Source organism: Lampris incognitus, chromosome 10 (assembly GCF_029633865.1).
Source record: "Lampris incognitus isolate fLamInc1 chromosome 10, fLamInc1.hap2, whole genome shotgun sequence".
Taxonomy (NCBI): Eukaryota; Metazoa; Chordata; class Actinopteri; order Lampriformes; family Lampridae; genus Lampris; species Lampris incognitus.
The window spans coordinates 17,278,065-17,303,895 of record NC_079220.1 but is presented as its reverse complement, the minus strand read 5'-3'; the positions used below and the strand labels follow the sequence as shown (position 1 = coordinate 17,303,895).

Here is a 25,831-nt window from a genome sequence, read left to right as displayed (position 1 = left end):
AGGGCATCTAGTAATTGGAAGGTCGCTGGTTCGATCCCCGGCTCCTCCAGAGAGCGTGTTGAAGTGTCCCTGAGCAGGACACTGAACCCATAACTGCTCCTGATGTGCAGGTTGGCGCCTTGCATGGCAGCCTCCGCCATCCGTGTGTCAAATGGGTGAATGTGAGGCATAAATTGTAAAGCACTGAGTGGTCGTAGACTAGAAGAGTACTAAATAAATGCAGTTCATTTAACCATTCTCAAGGACTGAACACTTGAACAATCATTTTGACCTGCGTGCAAAATGGTGGAATGAACCGTCTTCCATCAGGGCTGCAGGCTCACTTAACTTTTTCCTTTTCCAAGCTAAGCTTAATTCCCTAGATGCCCCTCAGCACGACTGATGCCGATCTTTGGCATTGTCCAGCTGAGTTTTATCATAACTCCCCTATCATTTGTGTCACTATCTGTGATCTACTTATCCCACACACACTGTAATTGTATTTGACATGATCTGCACTCTTAGATTATACTATTATCCAGTGCCTTGCAGGTCAACACACAGCTACCAATTGCTGCCTCTCTTCTAAGTTGCTTTGGATAAAAGTGTCTGCCAAATTAAAGATGTGAACGTAATTAAACATACAGGTAAAAAATAACGTCCATACATTGCATTAACCGGGAAAGGGTTTAATAAACAGCACAGTAAGTCTTAATATTTCCACATGTACACAAAATCATAAATATCCCTAAAACAAGTGTCACCATCCTTCCTTAAATTGGATTCCTCAAATGGGATTTTCATTTCAGTGGGAGTATAAACCACATAACCACAAATTACGAATCCATTTGAATTTTAACTGAACAATCTAGCTACAGTATGAAGGTAATGATGTTAAGACAGTTATTCTGTACAGTCAAAAACAAGTAGTTCTTTTATATTACCCCTTTATATGTATATATAAAAGAAACCCCACTCGATCAAACATGCTATTTACAAGTCTGTCTTCTAAAAATGTTTTACACTATACTTTGTAAAAATAACCTGAACCTGAACTAGAAACCTACATCAATTTGGCAAAAAGAAAAAACTTTCAAAAGTGGGGAGATGACTTCTTAACACCAACAAAATAATTCAAATTGATTGAAAACGAATACAAGTTGACTTACTTGTGTATGCATATATATTTATATGTATATATTCAAGGGCAGAAACTACAGTTTGGAATCTTTTGATGACATTTATTTCCTCCTTTGATATCAATGCAGTGTTACTCAAATTCATCAAGATGGAGCATCTCAAATGTATGTCTTTTTGTTATCTGAATAAGTTTTGAAACTTGTGTAAAAAGGACGCATTTCAACAATTATCTTTTTTTTTGTTGCTCCAACTTGTAAAATACAGAAATTTAACAATATATTTTACTTCAATTTCATTCCTCTTCAATTATTTTTTAACAATATTATTTATTGCTCTACTGAGAGATGGCATCTGTACTTTGCCTCTTAATAGTTTACATTTAAGTCCAGTTTCAAAAGTAAACGCAAAATAAGAATTCATCCAGATGTTAAATGTTTTTCATACATGGATAGCTCAAGAATTGCTAAATATTTCTGCATTTTAAGGCCTCAACATATCTGTTGCTCTACCCTTAACCTGTTTCAGGAAGCCTGTCAGCACATGAAAAAAGAATTTCGAACACGGGAAAAACTGCACCAAGACCTAGAGTGGGAAAAATAAATAAATACATCTATTATTGAAAGACTCCAAAGAGTTACTATATTAAGGCGATGCAGCGGCATGTTCTTGGTGTTTCATTCATGAAATTATGGACATTAAAAATAAATCTTGTACAGAGTGTGAAATAGCCCAATTTATCTCTGTGATCTGTGACCCAAAAAACTGACAGTTGTTCGAGTTAACTGCCACAGCTTGAAAATCATACTGTTTACAGTGGCCCTGCATTCAAAATCTCAGCTCATGATTTCACAATTAGAAAATAAAATAAAATGGAAAAAACCAGACAACTGCTCAACTTCAATCTACATGGCTGTACCCCCTTTTTATAGAGCATTCTTATAGCATAATTTCATCAACACAGTCAGTGCAATGTTCAAAATTGCCTCTAACAACAGGTTTCATCCCGATGCTTGTGGGCAAGAAACATAACTGGCGCAAGGCAAAATTAACAATAAAATTAAAAATATATACCATTAGAGGAACAGGGGAAAAGTAAAAAAAAAAAGAAGAAGGGGGGGTTAAAGACCATGGTCCAAAGTATAGGTCACATCTTACTCTAGTGAATGTAGGCTCTGTAGACTGCAGACATGTCATTGTCTGACTGGTCAAGTGCCTTAGCCCTCTTGTAAACCTACAAAGAAATAATACAATCAAGGGTTAAAAATTACAATGCAATCATAAAATCTGTTAGTAAATTTCCTGCTTGACCTTATTTTTCAAGTATTTCTGCACTAAATGGATGAAATCACAGTGACAGCATCACTTTGGGATGGCCACTACACAGGCTTACCTCATTGGCAGCTGCAGCCATTGGGGTTGGGTGATTAGCTAAATCACCCATGGAGATAGCTAATCTCAGGTCCTTCTGAATATGTTTCAAATAGTAGTCTGGCTTGAAGTTGCCTTGTAAGATATCTGCAGAAGTGAGACACAAAGTAATAAACAGATTATGAACTCCCTTTTATTTAAAGAAACTGAGCAGTTGTCTTACAGCTAATATTTGAGCATTTTGTTTTAAATCAAATGTGTGCTCCAACCAATTACAGAGACTCACTTTTTAGGGCTCTACAAACAAATGTCATGCTTCTAATTAAGGTGTTTTATGTGATGACTTACTCTGACATTTCTGGTCCACAAAAGTACTAGCCATTTGGCCCTGACAGAGGATGTCCAAAAAGGTCTGCTGTGATTGGCCTGTTGCCTGGGCCAGAGTCAGCCCTTCGGCAATGGATGCCATAAAACTGCCCTGCACCATGTTAAGGATTAGCATCATTCGTGCCGCGTTCCCTGCCTTTCCTGAAAATAAACAAACACATATGCACAAATTGTAACATTTGACAGTTTCATACAGACCAAAAACTGTTATACTAAGGCCACCAAAGGCTTTTTGGTTTGGTCCCCATAGATGATGACCAAAAGCATGTCCAGTAATATTTTTTGCATTATGCAATTTTGAATTAAAAATCCAACTTTTTGGTTTTGTCATCTTCCATTACCTTTAAATTTTCCCTGACTAAAATGTTGAAACTTTTTATTATAGACAGTTTTACAGGAGAATTTTTACTACACTTTCTGCTTTCTTTAAACACTTGGTACCAACATTACTTGAGAGGAACAAAGAACTTTTTTTTTTTTTAAGATTGAACTGGGCTCAATCTTAATTATTGTTATATGAGTATTAACATGGGGCTGTGCTTTCAGCTGCCAAAGCACTGGAATACCATGATCAGGATTTACCCAGAAGAAAGTACATTTTTCAAGGATCACTTACATTTTTAGCTACGAAATAATGAGATGATAAAGTATCAGCCATTTTAACAGCTCTGTTGATGAACACCAAGCCTTTATACTAACAACAGATAGAATAAAGTTGGAAACCTACCCAGGAAAAAGGATGTCTTGCCCATGGCCTGGAAGCAGCTGCTGCAGTCTTCATAGACTGTGCGGTCACCGGCTGCCAGGATGACCAGCATCCCCTCATTGGACAGCTGCTGGCTGCCTGCCACCGGAGCTTCCAGGAAGCGCCCGCCACGTGATGTGATTACCTGGTGGGAACAGATGAATGAATAAACAAACAAACAAATAAATAAATAAATCAACAAACCCACAACAAAGAGGATAATGTATAAATTCAAAGAAGCCAAGAGAAATCAATGGCAATAGACCAAAATATCAGCAAGAGCCAACATTTTCTCAATGCAAGTTACATGTTATGCTTTAAGCGTTATGTCCCACTATAAGCTGAAATGGATTTATTAAAAAAAAAATCACTTGCTGTAGCATGAGTCTCTCCGTTTACAAATGTAAAGTTCCACAAGTATGGAGCCATTCCATGCAATCGTATAAGAACAACAAAGCACATGTTTTTAAAAGCCATTTTCACTCAATTGTAGAGTATTGATGGGACGATAAAGGATTTTATCATGGTTAGCCACAAAAAACACGAAAAGAAGATCGTGCTGAAATTCCATTATTGGGAAATCGTAAATGGGGATAATTGTCAATAACCTCGCATAAGTGACTTGAAAAGGATGTTTAGCTCACGCTCTCTCTGCAGTGTATGCTGGGAGTTGTCACTACTCGATCTCAGTGGTAGATTTGAGTTGCGCGAGCATAAGTGTTTTACTGCACGTAAGGTTGGACAGTACTCTTGTTTCTAGCTTTGGAGATTTCTTCCCATCTGTCTTTTCTGCATGATCAGGTAGGTGTTTCTTCTGTTTGTTGGTTGATTGATGACTGTCCTGCCATTTTTTGCTGGCTGTTTTGTGGAGGAATGGTGTCTGCCGAGACGCCACCTCCGTCTACCTGTCATGGGACCTGGATGGTCCCGTTGGAGGATTTTTTTTGCAGGGTGGCAGGGGAAAAAAACATTAATTTTGGCTCATTGGTTAAGGTTAGGTTGAAGTTAGGGTTATGATTAGGGTTAGGTGTAAGTTGGTTGTGGTTAAGTTTAGGGAAAAGCTGTAGAGAATGAATGTACGTCAATTAGTTCAGTCCCCCGCTACCCTGCGCCCCCCTCCCCCCAAAAATATCCTTACCCACGAGAGCCCAGTGTGATGTGGAAAAGGTTTTGTTGGCCACAGGAGAGGAAGTTGTCATTGTGATTACCTGCTAGGTATTGGTGAGAGTCTGATGCCTTGTCCACACTGATATGGATATTTTGCAAAACGAAAATGTTCCTGTTTTGACCTCCCATCCACACGCAAATGGGGTTATAAGTCACTAAAAGGAGAAATTTTTTTTAAAACAGAGGGGGAAAACATAAAATAGTCTATAAAAATAAAAATATGTGTAGTCAAGGCCTGAATCTGTCCTCGTTTGTTTTTCACAAAAACGGATGTTCCCTAAAAAAAAAGAAAAGAAAGAAAGAAGTCCTATCTGTGATGCAATAAAAATATTTGTTTCTTAAAATGTAAAGTGATTCCAGTATGTTTTGGTGCCATTTTAAGAGTTTTAAGCATATTTTGATGATTATCGGGATAACGCTGTGAATCGCAACTATTTTGGCCAGAACAATCTTGACATGAACTTTTCATATCATCGCACCCCCAGTAGAGAGAGAGGGTATATTACTAGGATTGGGGGGGGGGGGGGGAAATCGATACAGCATAGTATCACGATATTTTGCGTGGCAATATTGTATCCATACACGGACGCCAAGTATTGTCCTTTTATTATATAAATTGCAAATACGAATTAATGAATGGTGGTGCTGAGTTTTCTTCTGGTGAAGTCATAAAACAGATGTTGACAAAGTTTTCCTTTGGGGACATAATATGCAGTTGAAAAAAGGTCATAAATCGCAATGTATCTACCGCAATACTCAGCATATTGCAAAATGTATAAAATCGCAATGCTATTGTATCGTGACTTAAGTATCATGATAATATTGTATTGCGGGGCCTCTGGTGATTGCCACCCGCAACTATTACCATTGAATCTTTCCAGCTAAAAATGTTATTTACTACCTGAAAGCATGACATCCCAACCAGCGTATCAAGACATCCTTTCATACCTTCCCCTCCCAACATTCTGATTTATTGGTGGCTGCAATCTTCGAAAATATGGAGGATTTTAGCGGTCTTTTGGAATGGTGAATGTTCAATAGTACTGAAAAGTTTTTCAATTTTGGTCATTTTTGTAGATGAATTTATACTAAAAAGCATTAATACAGAGCAAAATATATTTAATTCACACAATAGTATGGATTTTGAATGAATTAAAAACTGAATTAGTCAAACCAGTTACAAAGACCAACCCATTTCTAGAGTGATGCTGTACCAAATGTGGTATAGGGGACAGGGGGGTTTGGAGACTTCCTGAAAGTAACTCTTATGTTCAAATATGGATAATTTCTTTGTAACAGTGTACTTGTAGATTATATTTATACTGCCTGCTTTAAATGAGATAGAGGGACATCAAATAATATGGCTGCAAACAATTTGCAACTGTGATCTAGCTAATCTTTCTAATTGTTCACCTCAATAGTTAGTCCAAACAATATCTCAGCTGGGGAAGTGCTGTTAGAGTGGCAACACTGTTCTGTCACATCCTTGCATTGAGACCACATGTAGTTGCCAGCTGCTAAAGGCCAAGCTTAAGAGGACATAGCCTATCTCAGCATGACTCAATCATGTGTCATGGAATGCCAAAAGTATACAGGCTTTCATTACAAAAGCCCTACAGCATTTGATTTCACTGATTAATACATCTTCAACCGGACAAAACACAGATTCAGATAAGAGGTTTGAGCTGAGCATCTAATGAGGCACACTTCCATTGCCCATATAATGTGGTGGGTTTCTTTATCATTATTTGTGGAAGGGGATGAACAAAGCATTGGTAACACTTCTGTCCTAACTTTTGATGCTTTAGTAATTTTAAATGCTGATTCTATGGTAACATGGAAGTTACACCCAGGGGAACCATTGTGCGCCACAGTTTGTTCATCTCTCCAGTACTTTATAGAGGTGGTAACAAAACACATTTTCTACTTTCCACTTTACCGTCAACTAAAATTTTACCCTTTACCTCCAATCAATCTTTACCTCTACAAGAACATGACCAAAAAGTGCCACAACAAACTCACTCAATTAAGCAGGTTTTGTTCCAGTTCATCTTTTCCATTCATTTTGTTTGCCTCAGGTAGAAATGCTATCAACAATACTTTGACATGGCTTATACAGATCTAGAGGAGAGGTACAAACAAGGTAATTGTAGTTCTTCCTACACATTAAAAAAGGTACCTGCCACCCTGAATTTTCAAAACTTTTCAAAACAGTAACCATGATTCACTGATGAACCAAAACATTATGACCACCTGCCTAATATGCTGTTGGTCCTCCATGTGCCGCCAAAACAGCGCTGACCTGCCGATCCATGGACTCTACAAGACCCCTGAAGGTGTCCTGTGATATCTGGCACCCAAACATTAGCAGCAGATCCTTCAATTCCTGTAAGTTGCGAGGTGGAGCCACCATGGATCGGACTTGTTGGTCCAGCATATCCCACAGATGTTCAGTCGGATTGAGATCTGGAGAATTTGGAGGCAAGGGCAACACCTTGAAAACTTCATCATGTTGTCTGTGAATGTTCTCATTCATCCAGGTCATGGTTATCCAAAGGAGTTGAATCAAGTGCAACTGGACTTCGTATATATCCGTGAAGACGCTTCGCCTCTCATCCAAGAGGCTTCCTCAGTTCGTGCCTTTCTGACTAGACCAAGCTAATCTGACTAACTGGTGATGAGACTCAGAATTTATCCTCTAGGAGTCATTGTCAGAGCTATTGATACACGTGGATCTTTGTGATCCGATGTTTACCGTGTTCCTCAAACAATTCCTGAACAATTTGTGCAGTGTGGCAGGGTGCATTATCCTGCTGAAAGAGGCCACTGCCATCAGGGAATGCAACTGCCATGAAGGGGTGTACCTGGTCTGCAACAATGTTTAAGTGGCACGTATCAAATTGATATCCGCATGAATGGTGGGACCCAGGATTTCCCAGCACATCATTGTCCTGAGTATCACACTCCCTCCACCGGTTTGTCGTCTTCCCACAGTGCATCTTGGTGCCATCGCTTCATTGGGTAAACAGCGCACACGTACACGGCTATCTAAAAGAAAACAGGACTCATCGGATCAGGCGACCTTCTTCCGCTGGTCCAAGGTCCAGTTCCAACGCTCACGTGCCCATTGTAGGCGCTTTCGACAGCGGACATCATGGGTACTCTGATGGGTCTGCGGCTACGCAGCCCCATACACAGCAAGGTGCAATGCACTGTGTTTTGTGACACATTCCTCCTGTAACTATCACTAAAATGTTCTTTGACTTGTGCCACCGTAGACCTCCTGGTGCCACAGTAGACCTTCAGTCGGTTCAGACCAGACAGGATAGCAGTCGTTGGCCTCACGCATCGATAAGCCCTGGCACCTAACACCCTATTGACGGTTTGTGGTTTGCCACTGGGACCACTGTCGGTAGGTAATCACCACTAATGACTGGGAGCACCCCACAAGCCTTGATGTTTGAGAGGTGCTCTGACCCAGTCGTCTCACCATAACAATTTGGCCCTTGTCAAAGTCGCTCAGGTCTTTACTCCTGCCCATTTTTCCTGCAGCCAACACGTTGAGTATGAGAACTGATTGTTCGTTTACCATCTAATCTATGCAGACCTTGACATGGTTCCTTGTTTGGAGATGATCGTTATTTGGTTAGCCTGTGAGTGGTCATAATGTTTTGGCTCATCAGTTTCTGAGTGATTTTTTATATGTGCTGACTTTTTTTTTAAAGTTTATTTTCTGATTTTCACGGTTTTTTGTTTTATGTTTGGAACAGGTGTACAAGATACATGAACAAAACAAAAAAAAAGACGTAGAAACCCCCTCTCCCCGCAAGACTCAAGGAAAAAAGAAAAAGAAAAAAAGGACTATGCAGGGACTTCTAATTCCAATTCCACATGATAACTATATTTTTGAAGACAATATAACGGTGTATACATATATCTGTATAAATATTGTAGCTACAACCAGGTAAAAACATACATTCAATAGAAGGGAAAACCTTCAATAAAGTATATGAAAGGACTCCAAGTCAAAGCAAAGTTTTTGCTGGTTTTACATTATTTTATATCGGAGGTTTTCTAAATGTAGAAAGGACAGCACCTCCCTTAACCACTGCAAAAATTATGGCGCTTTATTCGACTTCCAGTTAAAAAGAATAAGTCTGCGAGCTAGCAATGAAGCAAATGGTAGAGCATTTGTCTGCAAAGTTGTGACCTTACAGTTAGGGGGTGATATGCCGAAGATGGCTGTGTGAAAATCAGGGGTTATGGTGCGAGAATACATTAAATATATGTCCCCAGTAACTGTTGAGAGAGGGGTATGCCCAGAACATGTGTCCCGCCGAGGCTGGACTATGGCTGCACCTCAGACAGCCAGGGTCTCTGGTGGGAAAGATTCTGGCAAGCTTGTCCTTCGAGTAGTGAAAACAACAAAGCACCTTAAATTGAATTAAACCATGTCGAATACACAACGAGGAAGTATGTATACGAGTTAAGCTGTCCCGCCATGCCTCTTCAGAAAGCTCTACACCCAAATCTCTCTCCAATGCAGTTTTTGTTTTGTCTCAGGATATCTGTTTCAATCCCTGTATCAGTGTGTAGATTATAAAGACACGTTTTTTTCCCAAAGGGATGTAGCTCCAGACTAACATCTAATTGGCTCCTGGGTGGCAGATAAGGAAATGAGGGAAACACTTTCTTGGCAAAAATACGGATTTGAAGGTACCCAAAAAAAAAAAAAGAAAAAAAAAAGGATCTGGGTATGTTATGGTCGTTGTGTTTCAATTGATGTGAATGTTTCGTCTGTAAATAGATCACAGAAAAACACAAGTCCATTTCTATGCCAATGTTGAAATGTGTTACCTAACATACTAGATGATGAGAAGAATTGATTATTTGCTACTGGAAAAAGCCCACTAACATGCTTTAATCCAAAATGCCTCCTAAACTGTAGCCATATCCTAAGTGAAGCTTTAACCACCGGGTTTGTTATTTGTATGTTACAATTATGTGGTAGTGGAGAGGTGAATATCGGTAAAGGATTGGATAAGAGTTCCGTAGGAGCCCAATCTGTACCCTGTTTATTCTTATATGCGAATGCCCAACGTAAAGGTTTTACAATGTTCGCAGCCCAGTAGTAAAAGATGATGTTAGGCAAGCCTAATCCCCCTGTCTCCTTAGGGACCTCCAAGTATATTTTCTTCATCCTGGGGTTTGAATTGTTCCAGACGAACGATGAAATAAACCTATTTAGTTGTTGAAAAGTTGTCTTAGGTATGAATATGGGAATCATTTGAAAAAGATAGAGAAATCTGGGTAAGACTACATTAATGTGGCTTGCTAATGAATTGGTAGCGTTGACAACTTTTTAAAATCTTTTTTTGTTCATTCTAATAGCGTTTTAAAGTTATGGTTATATAACCCCCCCCCCTTGTATGGGTGACTTTGATTCCTGAATATGTAAATACATTGTGTTTAAGTTTAATGGAAAGCTAGAGTAGTCTCTGTAAGTGTGGTTAATCGGGAAAAAGCAAGCTCTTTGAATAATTTATCTTATAACCTGACAGGCGACCAAAGTTATCCAGGCTAAGTAATAGTCTGGTATGGACTCTATTGGATTGGATATATATAACAACAGGTCATCTGCATAAAGCGATACCTTATGTGATTTACTGCCTAGGGAGATACCTTTAATGCCATCCTCTGCCGTAAGAGCTATAGCGAGTGGCCCCGATTGCCAAATTGAACAGGTAAGGAGAGAGGCTGCAGCCCTGTCTGCAGCCCTTATGGAGAGAAAAATAATCAGAAATAATATTATTTGTCCACAATGCAGCTGTCGGTGAGCAAAATAATATTTTTAACCCATGCTAGGAATGATGAACCAAAGCCAAACCTTTCTAGAACAGCAAATAGATACTGCCATTGAATGCTATCGAATGCCTTCTCAGCGTCTAAAGAAATCACTACTTCTATCTGTTCTGCGGAATGTGGTGCGTACAGTACATTAAATAGGCAGCACATGTTATAGAATGACTGCCTGCCTGGTATAAAACCAGTTTGATTAGGGTCAACAACCACTGGGACTACAGTTTCAATATGGGTGGCCAAGATTTTTGTGAGGATTTCATAGTCACAATTCAATAAGCTTACAGGGCAATAGGAGCCACACAGTAGGGGATCTTTGTCTTTTTTAAACAACACTGATATGATTGCCTGCGTCATAGTTGGGGCAATTTAATTTTTTAAAAGTTCCTGATACAACAAGTTAAGTATCAGTGCCAGCTTGGTAGCAAATTCTTTATACATTTCAATTGCAGACCATCCGGACCCGGTGCTTTTTGCTCTGCATGGATGTAATTGTTTGCATCACTTCCTCAGTTGATATCGCTCTTTCTATCTGTGCTCGGTCCTCAAGGGCAAATTTTGGTATGGTCAGACCGTCTAAAAAAGTGAAACTATTCGATGACTCGCTGGGCAGTTCTGAACTAAAAAGGGTAATATAAAATTGTTTAAAATGGTTATTGATGGTGTCAGGGTTGGTAGTCATTACCCCTGCTGCTGTGCAAGTTACAGGCATAGTGTTAGTGGCTGTGGACTGACTGTCTAACCTGATGGGCTAAGAGTTTTCCAGCTTTCACTCCACGTTCATAAAATGTCTGTTTTGATTTAAAGAATAATTGTTCTGCTTGTTTAATGGCGAGATTGTTGAATTCTGTATTTAATGATATTTTTTTTCCTCATAAAGCTCAGATGTTGAGGAATCAGCATATGAATGGTCCACTTCCACTATATTATGGGACAGTTCTATCAGACATTGTTTGTTTCTTTATCTCATGTGCTGTGTATGAGATTATTTGGCCTCTAAGGTAGACTTTAAGAGCCTCCCAAACAATGGTTAGTGGCATGCCTGGAGTGCGGTTGAGTTCCATAAAGATATCCATCTGCTCGGGGATTTTTTTTAATTTAATTTCTAGTTTTTCCCCTTATCCCACCCGATTAACCCAATGGCATATGGCTGGAACTCTTGTCGAATAACTACCCTGGCTCACATATCCACAGGAAGGAGATAGTCGTAACACCAGCTTCCTTCAAACTCGTGTCAGCTGCTCTCGCTATTTTACATGCTGAAGCCTCGCATGGATTTGCATTACCTTCAGGCCGCGAAGGAGACGTAGGGAGAATGCTTTCAGTTGCTTGGCTGCAGGCGCCCGGATGGGCCAGAGGGGTCGCTGGAGAACAACGAGTCCCCAAACACTACACCGATCTACACCCACTATCCCTCGTGTAAGGGTGGCCTAATGAATGCCTCACCCCGTGCACGCTCTGGCCGTGACCGGTTACGGCGAGTCTGGGATACGAACCTTCCAGCCACATGACGAGCGGATTGCAAGAACGGCGGTTTATTCCACTCGGCCATCAGAGCGGTGAGAGACATTTTTTAAAGGAGACCCTAAACAGTAACAGAGAATCAAATCGCCAGCTGCGTTGGGGTTTAGGGCAGTCTAGGAAACCTATTATCTAGCTGTACAGGACTATGATAAGAAATAATAATACTATTATATTGATTCCCCCTAACCATAGGAAGGAACCTATTATCCAGGAGGGAAAAAAAAATCCAGCCGTGCGTTGGGGTTTAGGGCAGTCTAGGAAACTATCTAGCTGTACAGGACTATGATAAGAAATAATAATACTATTATATTGGTTCCCCCTAACCATAGGAAGGACCCTATTATCTAGGAGGGAAAAAAATACATCCTAGAATAAGAATGATGCACTGGGGGGAAAAAAGGTGCATTGTTTAGTAGTTGGGTTGTTTCTTCTCCAGGGATCGAAAAGAGTGTAGGGATTCCATGAATGAATGGATAACAGCGCCTGCCTTCAAGATTTTACTATTTGGTCTTGGGTTTGAACTGTCCAAATATGGGTGTAATACACAATTAAAATCTCCCCCCAATATCAACTGGTAATTATTTAGATCTGGGAGGGCTGCTATGAAACTAGAGAAAAAAAGTGGGCACCCCAATTTGGTCCATATACATTAGCTAGTGCCACACGTGTAGCATTCAGGTTACCCGTCACTATAACATACCTTCCCCTGGGGTCAGAAATAGTCAGCAGTGGAACGAATGGGATACCCTTCCTGATCAAGATGGCCGTGCCCCACGTTCTATTCATTCCTTGAACAGAAAATTTGTCCTATCCAAGATTTCTTTAGTTTTGCGTGTTCACTTGACTGGAGGTAAGTTTCCTGTAAGAACATGACATTGGCGCTCAAAGATTTTAAATGTACAAAAACCCTACTATGATTTACTGGATTGTGAATTCCCTTTATATTCCAACTCAAAAAACGAAGATAACCTGGTATTTTGAGCATCAGACATTTTTTCTAAAAATTAAAAGAGAAAAAAAAGTCCCTGACTACTAACTACAAAACAAAAACAGAGCCTTGAGAACCCAGGCGTATCTACCAATTCCCTAGAGATCGCACCCCCCATTTCTAGTATAACATATCAAATAACCATATAAAAACCCTCTAACAAGCCCTAACCAGGGCGAACAGTGGTCTTATCAAGATTATGCTAAACTAAAATTAAGCGTATTTGTATACTTAAGAAATATATATCAACACCCACATTGAGGAAAAATATATATCCATATAACAGCAGTTATAACACAAGTTCCTTTGTAGGTAAGTGACACTGACCTGAGTGTCACGCTAACAGTCTCTGGCAAGTCACCAAAGTACTGTTACAGCTCTCATAATAATTAGCATCCTTAATATCCGAATACAAAAGATAAACTTTATATATATTATATATTAGGGATCGACCGATTATCGGTCTGGCCGATTATCGGCTCAGATATTTGTAATTTTTCATATTATCATTATCGGCAAATTTTTATCAGCCAGCCGATTAAAAAAAGTCTGCTGCTGTAACATGCGCGCTTCCGACACAGCCTTCACTCTCCTGAAGCACAGCATGACACTCACTCCAACAACACAAACACAGAAGAGAAGCATCGAGGAGTCAGACCACTTTTCTAAAGGCAAGAGGAGCATGCCCGATGCTATAATACCCACTGGGTTGGTAAGAAAAGCATATCCTAACGTTAGTAACAAAACTCACTCCGTAACATTAATTTCTCCATCTATCTCCCCCTCTCACACACGCACCAAACAGCATAACGTCTGTCCGACATGTACTCGACAACAGGCTGTCAATTCAAACAGAGAACACACGTTCCACTGCTGTGCTTAACCTTCAAATGTAACTAGGCTAAAAGAAAAAAAGTGTTATTGTCAGTGTTGTGCATGAACGCGCTATAAGAGCAGCGGTCAATAAATGTGGTATCATGTACAACATATTTTCTTGTCATATGCAACGTTGTTATCCCAGACAACATGGTTGGGTGCGGTGGGTCATTAAACGTGGTATCATGTGCCACATATTCTGATGTCATATGTGACAGTAGTTTAGATTTAATTTGAGATCGACTTGTTTTGGGTGAATGGTTCATCGCTTGATTGGTAATGCCTAGGACTGCCACAGAGGGCAGCATGCGCTTACTTTTCCTCATTCAATACATTGAACCGAAAGAAAGTAACGCGTCTACTCTTTGTCTTCATTTTCCCTTTATAAAGGTAATATCCTAGCTATGCCACCGTTCTTGTGAATGTATCAAGTAAGCAATGGTTATACTTTATAAGTTCGGTGATGTGCATGAAATATAAGTCTTCTAGTTTAGAAATTACCGTGCAGTACTGCATCATTAACACATGAATCGTTAGCCAAATTCCATGTTTTTGTTTAGCATGTCTCACTGCATCGTTTAACTCATGCATCGTTAGCCAAATTCCATGTGTTTTTAATGCTAGCTACTGGAGAGCTCGTGCTTGCCATGCAGTGTGATGCAGTGTGGGGTAGCATAGAGCGGCAGCGTGCTGCTGGTTTAATCGTTATCTTTTGTGAATGCGAAGTCTAATAGTTTAGAGTTGTTTGTTTTGTCTTCGATTTAGTTGTATGTAATTTCATTATTTCTTTAAATTTGTTCTAAAGAATTCCACTCAAATTGTTACATTAGCTTGTTAGATTGTTGTCAGATAGTGCCTTGAACATCATGCACTTCACATTTTTATCTTTTTCAAATATTTTGTATCAACCATATGTTCATTTAAAGGCAGCCTTGTGATGGGGTTTGTGTTGCTATAAATTTTGGCACAATTTTTTTTAACATTTTCCGCAACTGAATATTGGCCCTATATATCGGTTATCGGCCATCATAACGTACCGATAATCGATATCGGCCCTGGGGTGGGGGGTGTAACATATCGGTCGACCCCTAAAATATACATATCAAATCAAGTGAGTCAAGTAAATTCTTTATGAGACAGTACAAGCCTACTTCATGCCATAAGCAATCATCAGCTGTATATATATACACACAAGATAATAATAAAACAGAAAAAATATCTTTGTAAATGGGCAGGAGGTATTAAACATTCATATTAAATGAAAAAGGCAACATTACCTGTGAGTCTCAAATTATAGAAGTTAGAGTAAATTAACAAAGTTAAACTGTAATGTTACCCTGTAGTCTTATTGCCTTAGCTAGTAGCTACTTCCACTAGTTGTTGGCACTTAGCTGCTAGTATCAATTAGCCGCCAACACCAGTTAGCTGCAAATATATTCAAGTTTGTCAACATCTTACTGAACATTGTCCTGAGGCTTTACATTTTTCCTGATATAATCCATCGCCTTAGGTGGGTCTTCGAACCGCTTTTCTTGGCCGGACGATGAAGTGATACGAAGCACTGCCAGGAACTGGATCCCAAACTTGATGCGCTGACAGCTCCGGGGGAGCCACTTAGCTTCGGAGAAGGCCGCTCTCTTTTACGCCATGGCTGCGGTGTAATCCAGGAAGATGTTCGCTCTCTTCCCATGCAGGGTCAACAGAGCTGAATGGGCAATTTTGTGGAAAACCTTCTCCTCCTGAGAAATAGTGAAACTTCATCACGATGATCCTGGGGGGTTCTCCTTTGTTGGGTGAGTGCTGCAGGCTGCGGTGAGCCCAGTCTAGGGTCAGGGTGAAGCTGAGGCTTAGTAACTCCTGCAGTAGCTTAGTGATAGTAATAGTAGGCTGCTGGCCTCCGCTGTTCTCGAATCCCTCTTTTAACCCGACTGCGTGCATTACACCAGCGTTGTCGTCCCTCCAAGTCGTCTACCTTCTGTTATAGCATGGCGACTTCAGATTTTAGCTGGCCAACGTTCTCCTACATATTTGTCATCTTGTCCAAGTACGTATTCAAGCCGTCCTCCACATCCTTCAGACGGGTGTCTTGTTTCACCATGTCGCCCTTTATAGAGTCTATTTCTGCATTCGGATCCTGTGTGAATGAATCTATCTGTGCTAAGATCTTGCTCTCACTGCTTGCGATGGCAGCCATCACCCCAGATAAATCCGCAGACTGCTCGTCCGGGGCCTTCACAGAGCCCGAGGCTTTAGCAGCCTGGCCACTGCAGAATTGGTTTTTGCCCATTGCGTCTTCTAAATGGTCGATATACCAGTAGAGTTGTGAGTCCGGTGTGCTGGCAGTTCGGTATCGTGTGTGTTAAACCTAATTTATCTGTATTTGCTCTAAAAAGTTATAATATTAATGACAAGTTCGCCCTGATCAGGAGCCCAAAGATGTTCCTCGCGTTCCGGCTCACCAGCACCCCATATGTACTGATTTTTAAATGGAATTTCTTTTACAGAACTTTGTGCTTGGAATTGAATTTTACAGACTGCCAAAATAAATACAACATAAATAAAGTTTTGACTGTTTGAGTCAGTGTATGTGTACCTGTGAAAGTTCTGTAATGGTCTCTGGGTCTATGGTGGACATCTCTACATAGCATTTCCCTGGCCTGATCCCCTGTAGAACTCCACTTGGGCCCAGAACCAACTGAAGAGCAAGAGAGCAATGAAGAAAAGCACGGGTTAGGTGGGCAAAGAAAGTGAAACATTCAAACTTTAATTTTATAGTCATTTATCTTAAAGAGTTGAACAACAGAACACAAACACATTTGTACTTACATCCCTGGCAGCCTTTGGGTCAGAGACACACGAGAAAGTTATGTCGCACATGGAAGCCACCTCTGCTGGGGTCCGCCCTAACCTAGCACCCTCTTGGATGAATAAGTCACACTGGCAAAAGGAAGCAAGAAAGTTTTAGGGAAACAGCCTTAACGTTCCAGAAAACTTATCCAAGAAAATATACATACAATACTGGTGTGGCAACATTTTATCAGAACATTATCAAATTCAGCAAACCAAAGTTGCCTTAATATTTCAAAAGCCGTAATGTGTCCAGGCAGACATGCATGAGGGGTCATGCAAACAATATTTTACAGAAGGTTCTGTGATAAGAACAGTCAGGATATGGGTTTTTGCATTAGCTTGTTACCTCAGGGCTTCCGCTGTATGCTTTCACGAGTGCTTTCCATCGAGTACAACAGATTGTTACATCCCACTATATGTACATGTAAATGACGTGTTTCCCCAAGAAATCTTCATATTAATGGGTGGGGGGTGTCATTTTCGGCCTCAAGCTTGGCCTTTTTAGCCTACCTGGCTTCCTTTATTTGGTTTTGTAGTCATAAAGCTACTGTTAAATTTTACGCAGCCTTCCATTACACCACACTATAGTCAGTTCCACTGTGGTAATCATTGTTGCTGCTGAGCAAAAACGATATATTTGCAAAGGATCTATGCCAACAAGAGTTGAAAAAAGTAATTATTTCACCATCAGCAAACATAACATTATTCACAAGCTTTGTAAAACACTTGTACACAAACATTGAGGGTACAATGAAAATGAAGACATTCATTTTCACGTTTCACCAATTGGGGGATTAGTGGGCAGCTCTTTAAGATAAATGGTTAGGGGAAACATAATACTGATAATATAAATAATTGGTTTTAAATTTTACCATCTTGGATGTTGGACTAGTTGAATGACAATTGCACTCTTAAGGACCATGGTATCCTTACAAGGATATTCGTACATATGTAATAGATAAATTTCAAGCTGCATCATCGGACAACCTCTTATCTAACTGATAAAAGGAAAGTAGAGGGTTAGAAGTCATTAGTCCCACATGCAGCTAGAACAGCACAGATAATTGACTTCATCACATTTCTTCATATGCTGTGTCAATGCCAAATACCTTTTCTGCAGTGCGGTTCCACACTGTGACCATGTGTCCCATCTTTAATAGGTTGGAAACTATGCCACTACCCATCAGCCCCAGCCCCAGGAAGCCTATCCTGGAGAGAACAGTCAATGAGGATAATTAAAAAGACAAATACAAATATGATAGTCACATTAAACATTACAACTCTTTTTTGGTGTGGTTCAATCAACTCATTGGGAATAAATGAAGTGTAATAATATATAAACCATACAAGAGCAGGTTAAAAAGTGGGCTTTTTTTTGAGAGTGCAAAATACATTCACAAAAAAAGCCTCTAAGACGACTAAATAAATTTTTTGACGCATGCTCAGTTATCAAGGTAAGAAAATCAAAGAGGGTTGAGTCAGTTCATCTGGATACATCGTTTGACAGGTATGTTTCATCACTCAGGGTGGGAATACCTGACTGTAGGTATCCCCACCCTTATAAGCAATAGTTGCATAACGACCAAAACCAACGACTAGTTTCATATGTAAATATAGGTATGACCGTTAAGTAGTTTCAGTGGTCATGTGTACTATTCACAGAGGATCTGTCGCCATCTCCTTCATATCCACACGTCCTCTCACACTCAGATGCTCTTCTGCTCTCCAACTCACTACACCATCGGCCCGCTTGACTACAATGGGGACTAGCGCCTTCAGTCATTCTGCTCCACGCCTATGGAAATCTCTCCCACAAGAAATTCGCAACACTGACTATCTTTCAACCTTCAAATCCCATCTCAAAACGTACCTTTTCAAACTGGCATATTCAGCATATTCAATACATGCTTCATCGAGTTTTATGCAAATGATGATTTCATAGGGTTATGGCTATATTAACTTTTTATTGTCTACCCTGCTTTGTTTTGATTTTGTGCTGTCTGATACAGTGCTGCTTGTTTTTTGACTGTGTTCTATAAATGCATTATCTTACAATCCTGTGATTGCAAACATTCCCAAATCCTCTGTGAATAGTACACATGGCCATTGAAACTGTAGTTAATGGTCACACCCATAATTGCATATGAAACTGGTCGTTGGTTTCAGTCGTTATGCAACTGTATTGTTTATAAGGGGTGGGGATACCTGCAGTCAGTCTAGACGGAAGATGTCACTTAGAAACATATCGGTCAATAAACGTATCCAGATGAACTGATTCAACCTTCTTTGATGACAAAACAAAGTGACAATATGAGATCTTGGCCTTAAGAAGTCTCGCAACACAAAATACGCAAGTTTGTTGTGGCTCTTCAGAAAGTAAAGCCATGCATTTATTAACATGGGTGATACCTTTTATCTGTAGGTGTGATATTGCCGTTGATGGCTGTGCTGTCTGCTGCTTGAATAGACGTTGAACCTGTATCCTGAACCAAAAAAAAAAAGCATTGGCAATATAAGGCAGTCTTTATGCAGCTCAATAATCCAGGTAAGAAAATCAGATAAGGTTGAATCAGTTCATCTGGATACAACATGACATGAGTGACCTCTTCAGTGACCTCTCAAGTCTTGAATGACTGCAGGTATCTCCCCTCTTATAAATAATGAAGTTACATAACGACCAAAACCAACAACTAGTTTGATATGCAAATATGGGCGTGAAACTGTACTTAATGGTCATGCCCATATTTGCATATGAAACTGGTTCAAAGAAAATTGAATCAAATCATCTGGATGAACATCTGCAAAAGTTAATCTGGATGAACATCTGCAAAAGTTAATCTGGATGGACATCTTCAGTCTCACTGAAGATGTCAGATGAACTGATTCAACCTTCTTTGATTTTCTTACCTGGATAATTGAGCATGCATCAAGACATGAAACTGGTTGTTGGTTTCAGTCGTTATGCAAACTGTATTGTTTATAAGGGTGGGGATATATCTGCAGTCAGTTTAGACTGACAAGGTCACTTAGATGAGCGATGAAACATATCTGTCAATAAACTTTGTATCCAGATGACCTGATTCAACAAGCTACAATCCTCAAGATTTGTGAAGCCGACAAATATCCTAATTGATATCTCCTCTCGCTGGCATGTATAAGAAAATAGCTAAACCACAAATATTCCAATCAGAAATATCTCTTATATCTTCAGAGTAGCTACATTCGGAAGAATAAGACAGGTAGGAGCTTTAGAAAGAAGCAAAGAGGGGAAGCCAACTGTGTAGAAGATTTTACAAAAAAAAAACAAAAAATACAAATGGCGAAAACTCAAACATCCATATTTTTTTCTCCTGAGGACAGCGCTGACATAACAGCACTGGTGACTCCAGCAGATCTGCGTGGTTTAGACCGATAAAATACCATTCAGTCACAATATCATCATAAGTGATACTATTTAACAAAAATGACAATCTTCTGTAGTTTTAAGAAAAACTAAATTAGTAAAAATCAAAATATTTGTTCAGCGAATATGACTTTACCTCTTCAATGATTTTCAGGCGCTTGCTGATTGGTTCCATTGATGAGGCAGGCTGTGGACAAAAATAAGAGTCAACAGCCAGCAGTATGCAGACAAGGCGTGACCAATGCACATAGCAAAGAAATGAGGACATACAGTGGGCAATTATCCAGAATAGACTACTAAGGAGTCAAACATGAATGTGTGATCAAGAATTATGACAATAAATCAATATGAACATCAAGCAATTATTTCTATTGTTAAAAGACTAAAATTTTAATTAGTGAAACTTAAATCTAAAAGCCACCTTGCATTTTTGAAGTTTTCATTATGTCAAATCCTAAATGGTTTTATTGTTTGAAATGCACTCATTTTTAATGGATTTCAGCTTTTTGTTGTTACAAAAGGCTGACAGCTTGACCCATCAGCACATTGTAGTTCATCAACATGTGCAAACATGTTACACGTCTGCACAGATTTTTGAATGCAACCATCTAAATCTTGTGCAAACGAAAAGGTTTTTGCAACAGTGTCACAACCGGCAGCACCTAACCTAGTTTTTGCAGACCACCAACAGTTTGTTGGGGAAGCCAAAAGAAAACATTGTGTCATCAAGTGAAAAGACCTCAAAGCTAAAATGTGACCACCCAATTTTTCCAACAGCCCTGCTGCAGGAAGTGAATGTCCACTTTTGTCTGTAGTATTTCAGAAAAATCCCTAAACAGACTTTTAAGCCTTGAACTATCCAACCAGCTCTGGATGAACGATGGCCTTAATCAATTCGGTGTAAAAAATATCTGAAAAAAGACATAAAGGTTAAGACTGTGTACTTAATGGCTTTTATGAGGGAATGAACTACTCATCCAATAAAGACCTGCGACCTGCCAACATTTGCAATCGTAAACATTTTCTCCTTAATGTTTTTTGTATATAATGTAGTGTTTTTGTGATTTGTTTCATCATTCCTAAAGAAGCACATCATGTGAAGCAGGTTGTTACTCAGTAGAGATGATGTTACTTCACTACATTCTGGTTTCCAGTCGCGCACATCAGAGTGTGTAAATCTCCATGGTAACACCAACATCTCGGATTGGTGGAACTCAATTTAGGATGTGGGTAGTTTTGCACTTTTCCAGGAATATTGTATATAATGTAGTGTTTTTGTGATTTGTTTCATCATTCCTAAAGAAGCACATCATGTGGAGCAGGTTGTTAATCAATAGAGATGATGTTACTTCACTACATTCTGGTTTCCAGTCGCGCACATTAGAGTGTTTAAATCTCCATGGTAACACCAACATCTCGGATTGGTGGAACTCAATTTAGGATGTGGGTAGTTTTGCACTTTTCCAGGAATAAAACACAAATTCTGGAAAAACAAGTTGAAATCAGGCTATGGCTTTCACCTGAGTTCATCATGAGTCCATCTTGTATGCATATTACATTTTGGATAATAAAAAAAGTTCCCTGTGGTGACATATAATTTTTGCTCGCTGAACCCAACATTTCAGCTACAATTGCAAAATAATGTTCCCTCAATAAGGAATTAAAGAGAACAAGATGCAGAGGTCAAAGCTAACAGCCAAATATTGCGTAAAGTATTCCCCCATACCTTTTCAGACTGGCTGAGTAGGAAGTGGTGGAAATGTGGGTCATCCTTTACAGGCTGCAAGGGAAGAAGAGTTCAGTTGGCAAGTATTCTCAAAGGACATCTTTTGGTCTGAGAGAATATAAACAGTATGCAGCTCCTTACAACCCTAGATGGGTATCCCAAAGTCAGAATTTGTTGAGCAATGTGAGATATATCTGAAAATCAGTTCAAAAGTCAGTTGACCTTGACAAAGGATAAACCCAACAGCAAAACACAACAGTAGCAACAACGAGCTCGAAAGAAAAGCATTCATTGATGCAGTTCAATCAGCTTTTCACTTTTTTGATAAGTTAGTCGTCAATAACAAAGCATTTCATGCAGAGTGGTCATCAACCCTTGTCCTGGGAAGCTCGATGTACAGACCTCTGCTTGGGGTTTGATTTCTGTCATACCCAGAACCTATATATCTAACCTGCATAACAACAGCACACTCTTTGGGAGGTCTCCCGTGAGGCTCAGCCTATAGAGTTGGTGACCACCTCTCCATTCCCTTCACCAATATTTGCTACAGTCAAGGATGAAAAAAAAAAAAAAAAGAATCAGCCAGAAAGAAAACGCTTGCAGTTTGCTGATGGCAAAGCACGGATAAATTTTAAGATTCAAGAAAGGTAGAAGAATAAAAAGGCAAAGCAGGCTTGGTGGGAAGGGCATTCACCTACACTGCTTTCCCATTTGAATCCTGGGGCAGGTCCAGCCCCTAGCCTTTCAATAGTGGACGGCTCAGGGTCTGAGTCAATTATGTCCTTTAAGGGGGGAGAGAAAGAAAACTTATCGTATTGCTCAGGGACAAATTTGGAGACCCATGTGTCAACTAAAGCAGGGGAGGTTTCACTGACATTGTAGAGAATGATTATGAAATATCCCAGAAAGTTGAATCTGTTCATCTGGACAAAACGCTTAGTAGGAGAAACGTTTCATCACTCATCCAAGTGAAATCGTCCGTCTCAACTGACTGCAGGTATCCCCCACCCTTAAACAGCACAGATGCATAAAGACTGAAACCAACGATCGGTTTCAGATGCAAATTGCCGTGACCATTAACTAGAGTTACAATGAACATGCATACTATTCAGAGGATTGCCACAACTCAGAAGAACTGCCTCACCAGGCCAGAACTCAAGAGTCTACATCCATCTACAGGCCAGTGGCCACCCTATCTGTCACCATCTTACAATGCGGTGATTGCAACTATTCCCCAATCCTCTGTGAACAGTACACACTGCCATTGTAACTCCAGTTATGGCAATTTGCATATGAAACCTATCGATATTTTCAGCTGTTATGCCACTGTATTGTTTATAAGGGTGGGGATACCTGCAGTCAGTTGAGACTGAAGAGGTCATTTAGATGAGTGATGAAACGTTTCTCTCAATAAACGTTGTGTCCAGATGAACTGATTCAACTTTCTGTGATTTGACTAGGTGTTCGGAGAAGTCACGGATGACAGAACAAAATAGGTGGAGTTTTCAAGACCTCTAGCAGGACAAGCTCGTCATTTTGTCTCAATTTAAGCATAAACTTGTGTTGTACAATTCAGGGAATTTTGAGACATACAATATTATCTTTATCTCCATTTTGCCTTCCGTGCCTTGCTGGCTACCTCGTCTCTATTGGCAACGCAGGTATTCATCACAGCGCAGGCCCGAGCTCCCCAACAGCGAAAAGCTGTAGTGGCGCAACAAAAAACATCGGCTAATTAATGGGTTTCAGAGCACAGTGGAGCCACTGTGTGTTGTGTCTGTCTGCTGTGCACGCACAGAATTTATCAGCTCTCTCAGTTTGATGGCCACATACTCCAACAAAAACCAGAATCTCTACAATTCAGCAGTTTTTCCCCACTTTCTGTGCAGATGCACTCCCCTATAAAAATCAACCCAATCATTCTAGAATGATCATTTTGTTCCAAATAGAGCTATTCAGTTCATCTGGTGAAAATTCTTGTATTTTTTCATATCACAATATATATTGCAGAAAAACAAATATCACCATGTGAGACCCCCCCCCCCCCCCGATATCATACAGCCCTACTTTTTGCCAATTTCAAAAAATAGGTTTTCCACAGGCTTAACTGAGGTTTATCTCTATGCACGAATTCATATAAAAAGCAGCTGTTGCTTCATACCTCCACATTTCCATCTATGACAGCCATTAATACATGGTTTGGCACATCATTTGATTTGAAAAACTCGACAGTCATCTTTAATCAAAACTTGTATGATTTTGGGAGCTACCCACAACAATCCCATTGTTGTGACCTCCCTTTTCAGGGACCGACTGACCTTGTCAGGGGACTCTTTGAGGACGGTGAAGTCTTCATCCTCCTCTTCTAGAATTTTCAGGGGCTTGCTCGGATTCTTTTTTCCTTTTGAGTCTCCTCTACTATCAGAGTTCTGTTAGAGACACATATTACAATGTTGAAGGGAAATTCTTTAATTTCACTGACAAGTTTCAGCCACCAATGTTAACACAGTTTAGTCTTGGCTGCAAATGGACCTTGGATTAACAGTTCAGTGTGTTAACTAAACAGCTGGAAACATTTCTTTAAAACTGGATGCATCAATTTTAATGACACACCCACCATATTGTCGGTTGCTTGGAGGTATGAAACCTGGATTTCAAGACGTTTGTTGACTTGAATGGGGTATTAAACATTAACATTTTAAAACACAACCCTCACTTGTTCTTTCCCTTTGGCCTTCTTCAGAAAATCCTCCACTGCATCCACTGCCTGTTGGAAGCGCTTCCCTTTGTTTATCTTGATCATCTCTTCTTTATGGGGGTGGTAAGGCTTCAGCTGCTCCACTTTGATCCAGGCACTTGGAAACACAAGAAAAATACAAGTGTTGGAAACGCGTGGTGAGGGCATTTACAACATGAGCAGCGTGCTTAGTGTTGTGGAGATTACACCACTGTCTGCACTTACTGGTCCTCCGTTCCAAAGAATTTCACAAAATGGCACTTTTTCCCTCTTGGCTTTTTCAGGTCCTTGGGAGGGCTTACTATCTGAAATTTGGAGAAATGTTTTGCTTAAAAATATTTTTTAAAAAACGATAGTTTGAATTTACATCTGTAACGATTTTCACACAAATCCGACTGTTATTATTTGTCCGAATCAAAGTCTGCGGTCCTCACCTTCCCAGGCCATGGTGGGTAACGACCAAGCTTTCCCCTGAAACGAGAGTTGAGTTGCTTGTATCATAACATTATAGCAGAGGAAAAACTCGTGTAGGTTGTATGCGACATGGGACATGGTGTGAACACGGAAGCCCAAGACGAAAAGCAAAAAGGATAACGCGAAAAGCTATTTTCAAATTCTATCGGCTGGTAGAAACAGAATAGAGACTAGTGCTGATTACGAAGAATATCACAAAAGCAAGTTAGACGAAATTACACTAATTTATGAGTACAAAAAAGGTGCATAAATAGCAAACTCTGACCCGGGGCTTGTGTTTTCTCTAGCTTGCCCGCTAACTAGCAGCTAACAACGAGTCTCGGCTGACTCAGCTTGGAGAGTAATTTGTTTGGGTTTAAACCACCAACACATTTGTAAATACGTGCTGGTTATCGCCTGCCTAGTGCGACAATTACGGCTTACTACACTAGCACGTCCCTGTCTCACGGCGTGCAAGAACACTTGAGTGGATGTTGCGCAATTAAACAATATTAATATGGCTATCTCACCAGACCAGGTCCCCGATTCTCAGATGCACCGTCGCCATCTTACAACTTTACTAAGAGACGTCGCACTGAATCAAGAGGAACACACACCCACTGGTAATC

General features: G+C 40.0%; 1 protein-coding gene across 3 annotated transcripts; it reads right to left on the bottom strand.

The window, feature by feature from the left end:
* Positions 1-657: 657 nt before the first annotated feature.
* On the bottom strand, positions 658-25,831 carry glyr1 (glyoxylate reductase 1 homolog (Arabidopsis)). Of its 3 annotated transcripts, XM_056287298.1 has the most exons (17): positions 25,733-25,831; positions 25,184-25,220; positions 24,975-25,054; positions 24,729-24,867; positions 24,331-24,441; positions 22,711-22,794; positions 22,013-22,066; positions 20,423-20,473; positions 19,293-19,366; positions 17,993-18,092; positions 16,860-16,970; positions 16,627-16,728; positions 3,602-3,764; positions 2,836-3,015; positions 2,510-2,634; positions 2,275-2,350; positions 658-1,701 (listed from the first exon to the last, which is right to left on the bottom strand). In XM_056287298.1, exons 1-16 carry the CDS (start codon positions 25,768-25,770, stop codon positions 2,276-2,278), a joined length of 1,524 nt encoding a protein of 507 aa, XP_056143273.1. In that variant the 5' UTR covers positions 25,771-25,831; the 3' UTR covers positions 658-1,701; position 2,275. The 3 variants fall into 3 exon arrangements, with proteins under 3 accessions (XP_056143273.1, XP_056143272.1, XP_056143274.1); XM_056287297.1 differs by having other exon boundaries at positions 658-2,350; XM_056287299.1 differs by lacking the exon at positions 22,711-22,794 and having other exon boundaries at positions 658-2,350.

What these genes read in the sequence shown, in the direction of transcription:
- glyr1 (XM_056287297.1), bottom strand. Translation starts at nt 25,770, where the DNA reads ATGGCGACGGTGCATCTGAGAATCGGGGACCTGGTCTG. An exon ending in TACTCAGCCAGTCTGAAAAG is followed by an intron (nt 20,474 to 22,012) that starts GTATGGGGGAAT and finishes TTTTGTCCACAG; the next exon opens with CCTGCCTCATCAATGGAACC. An exon ending in ACCCAAAGGCTGCCAGGGAT is followed by an intron (nt 16,729 to 16,859) that starts GTAAGTACAAAT and finishes CTTGCTCTTCAG; the next exon opens with TTGGTTCTGGGCCCAAGTGG.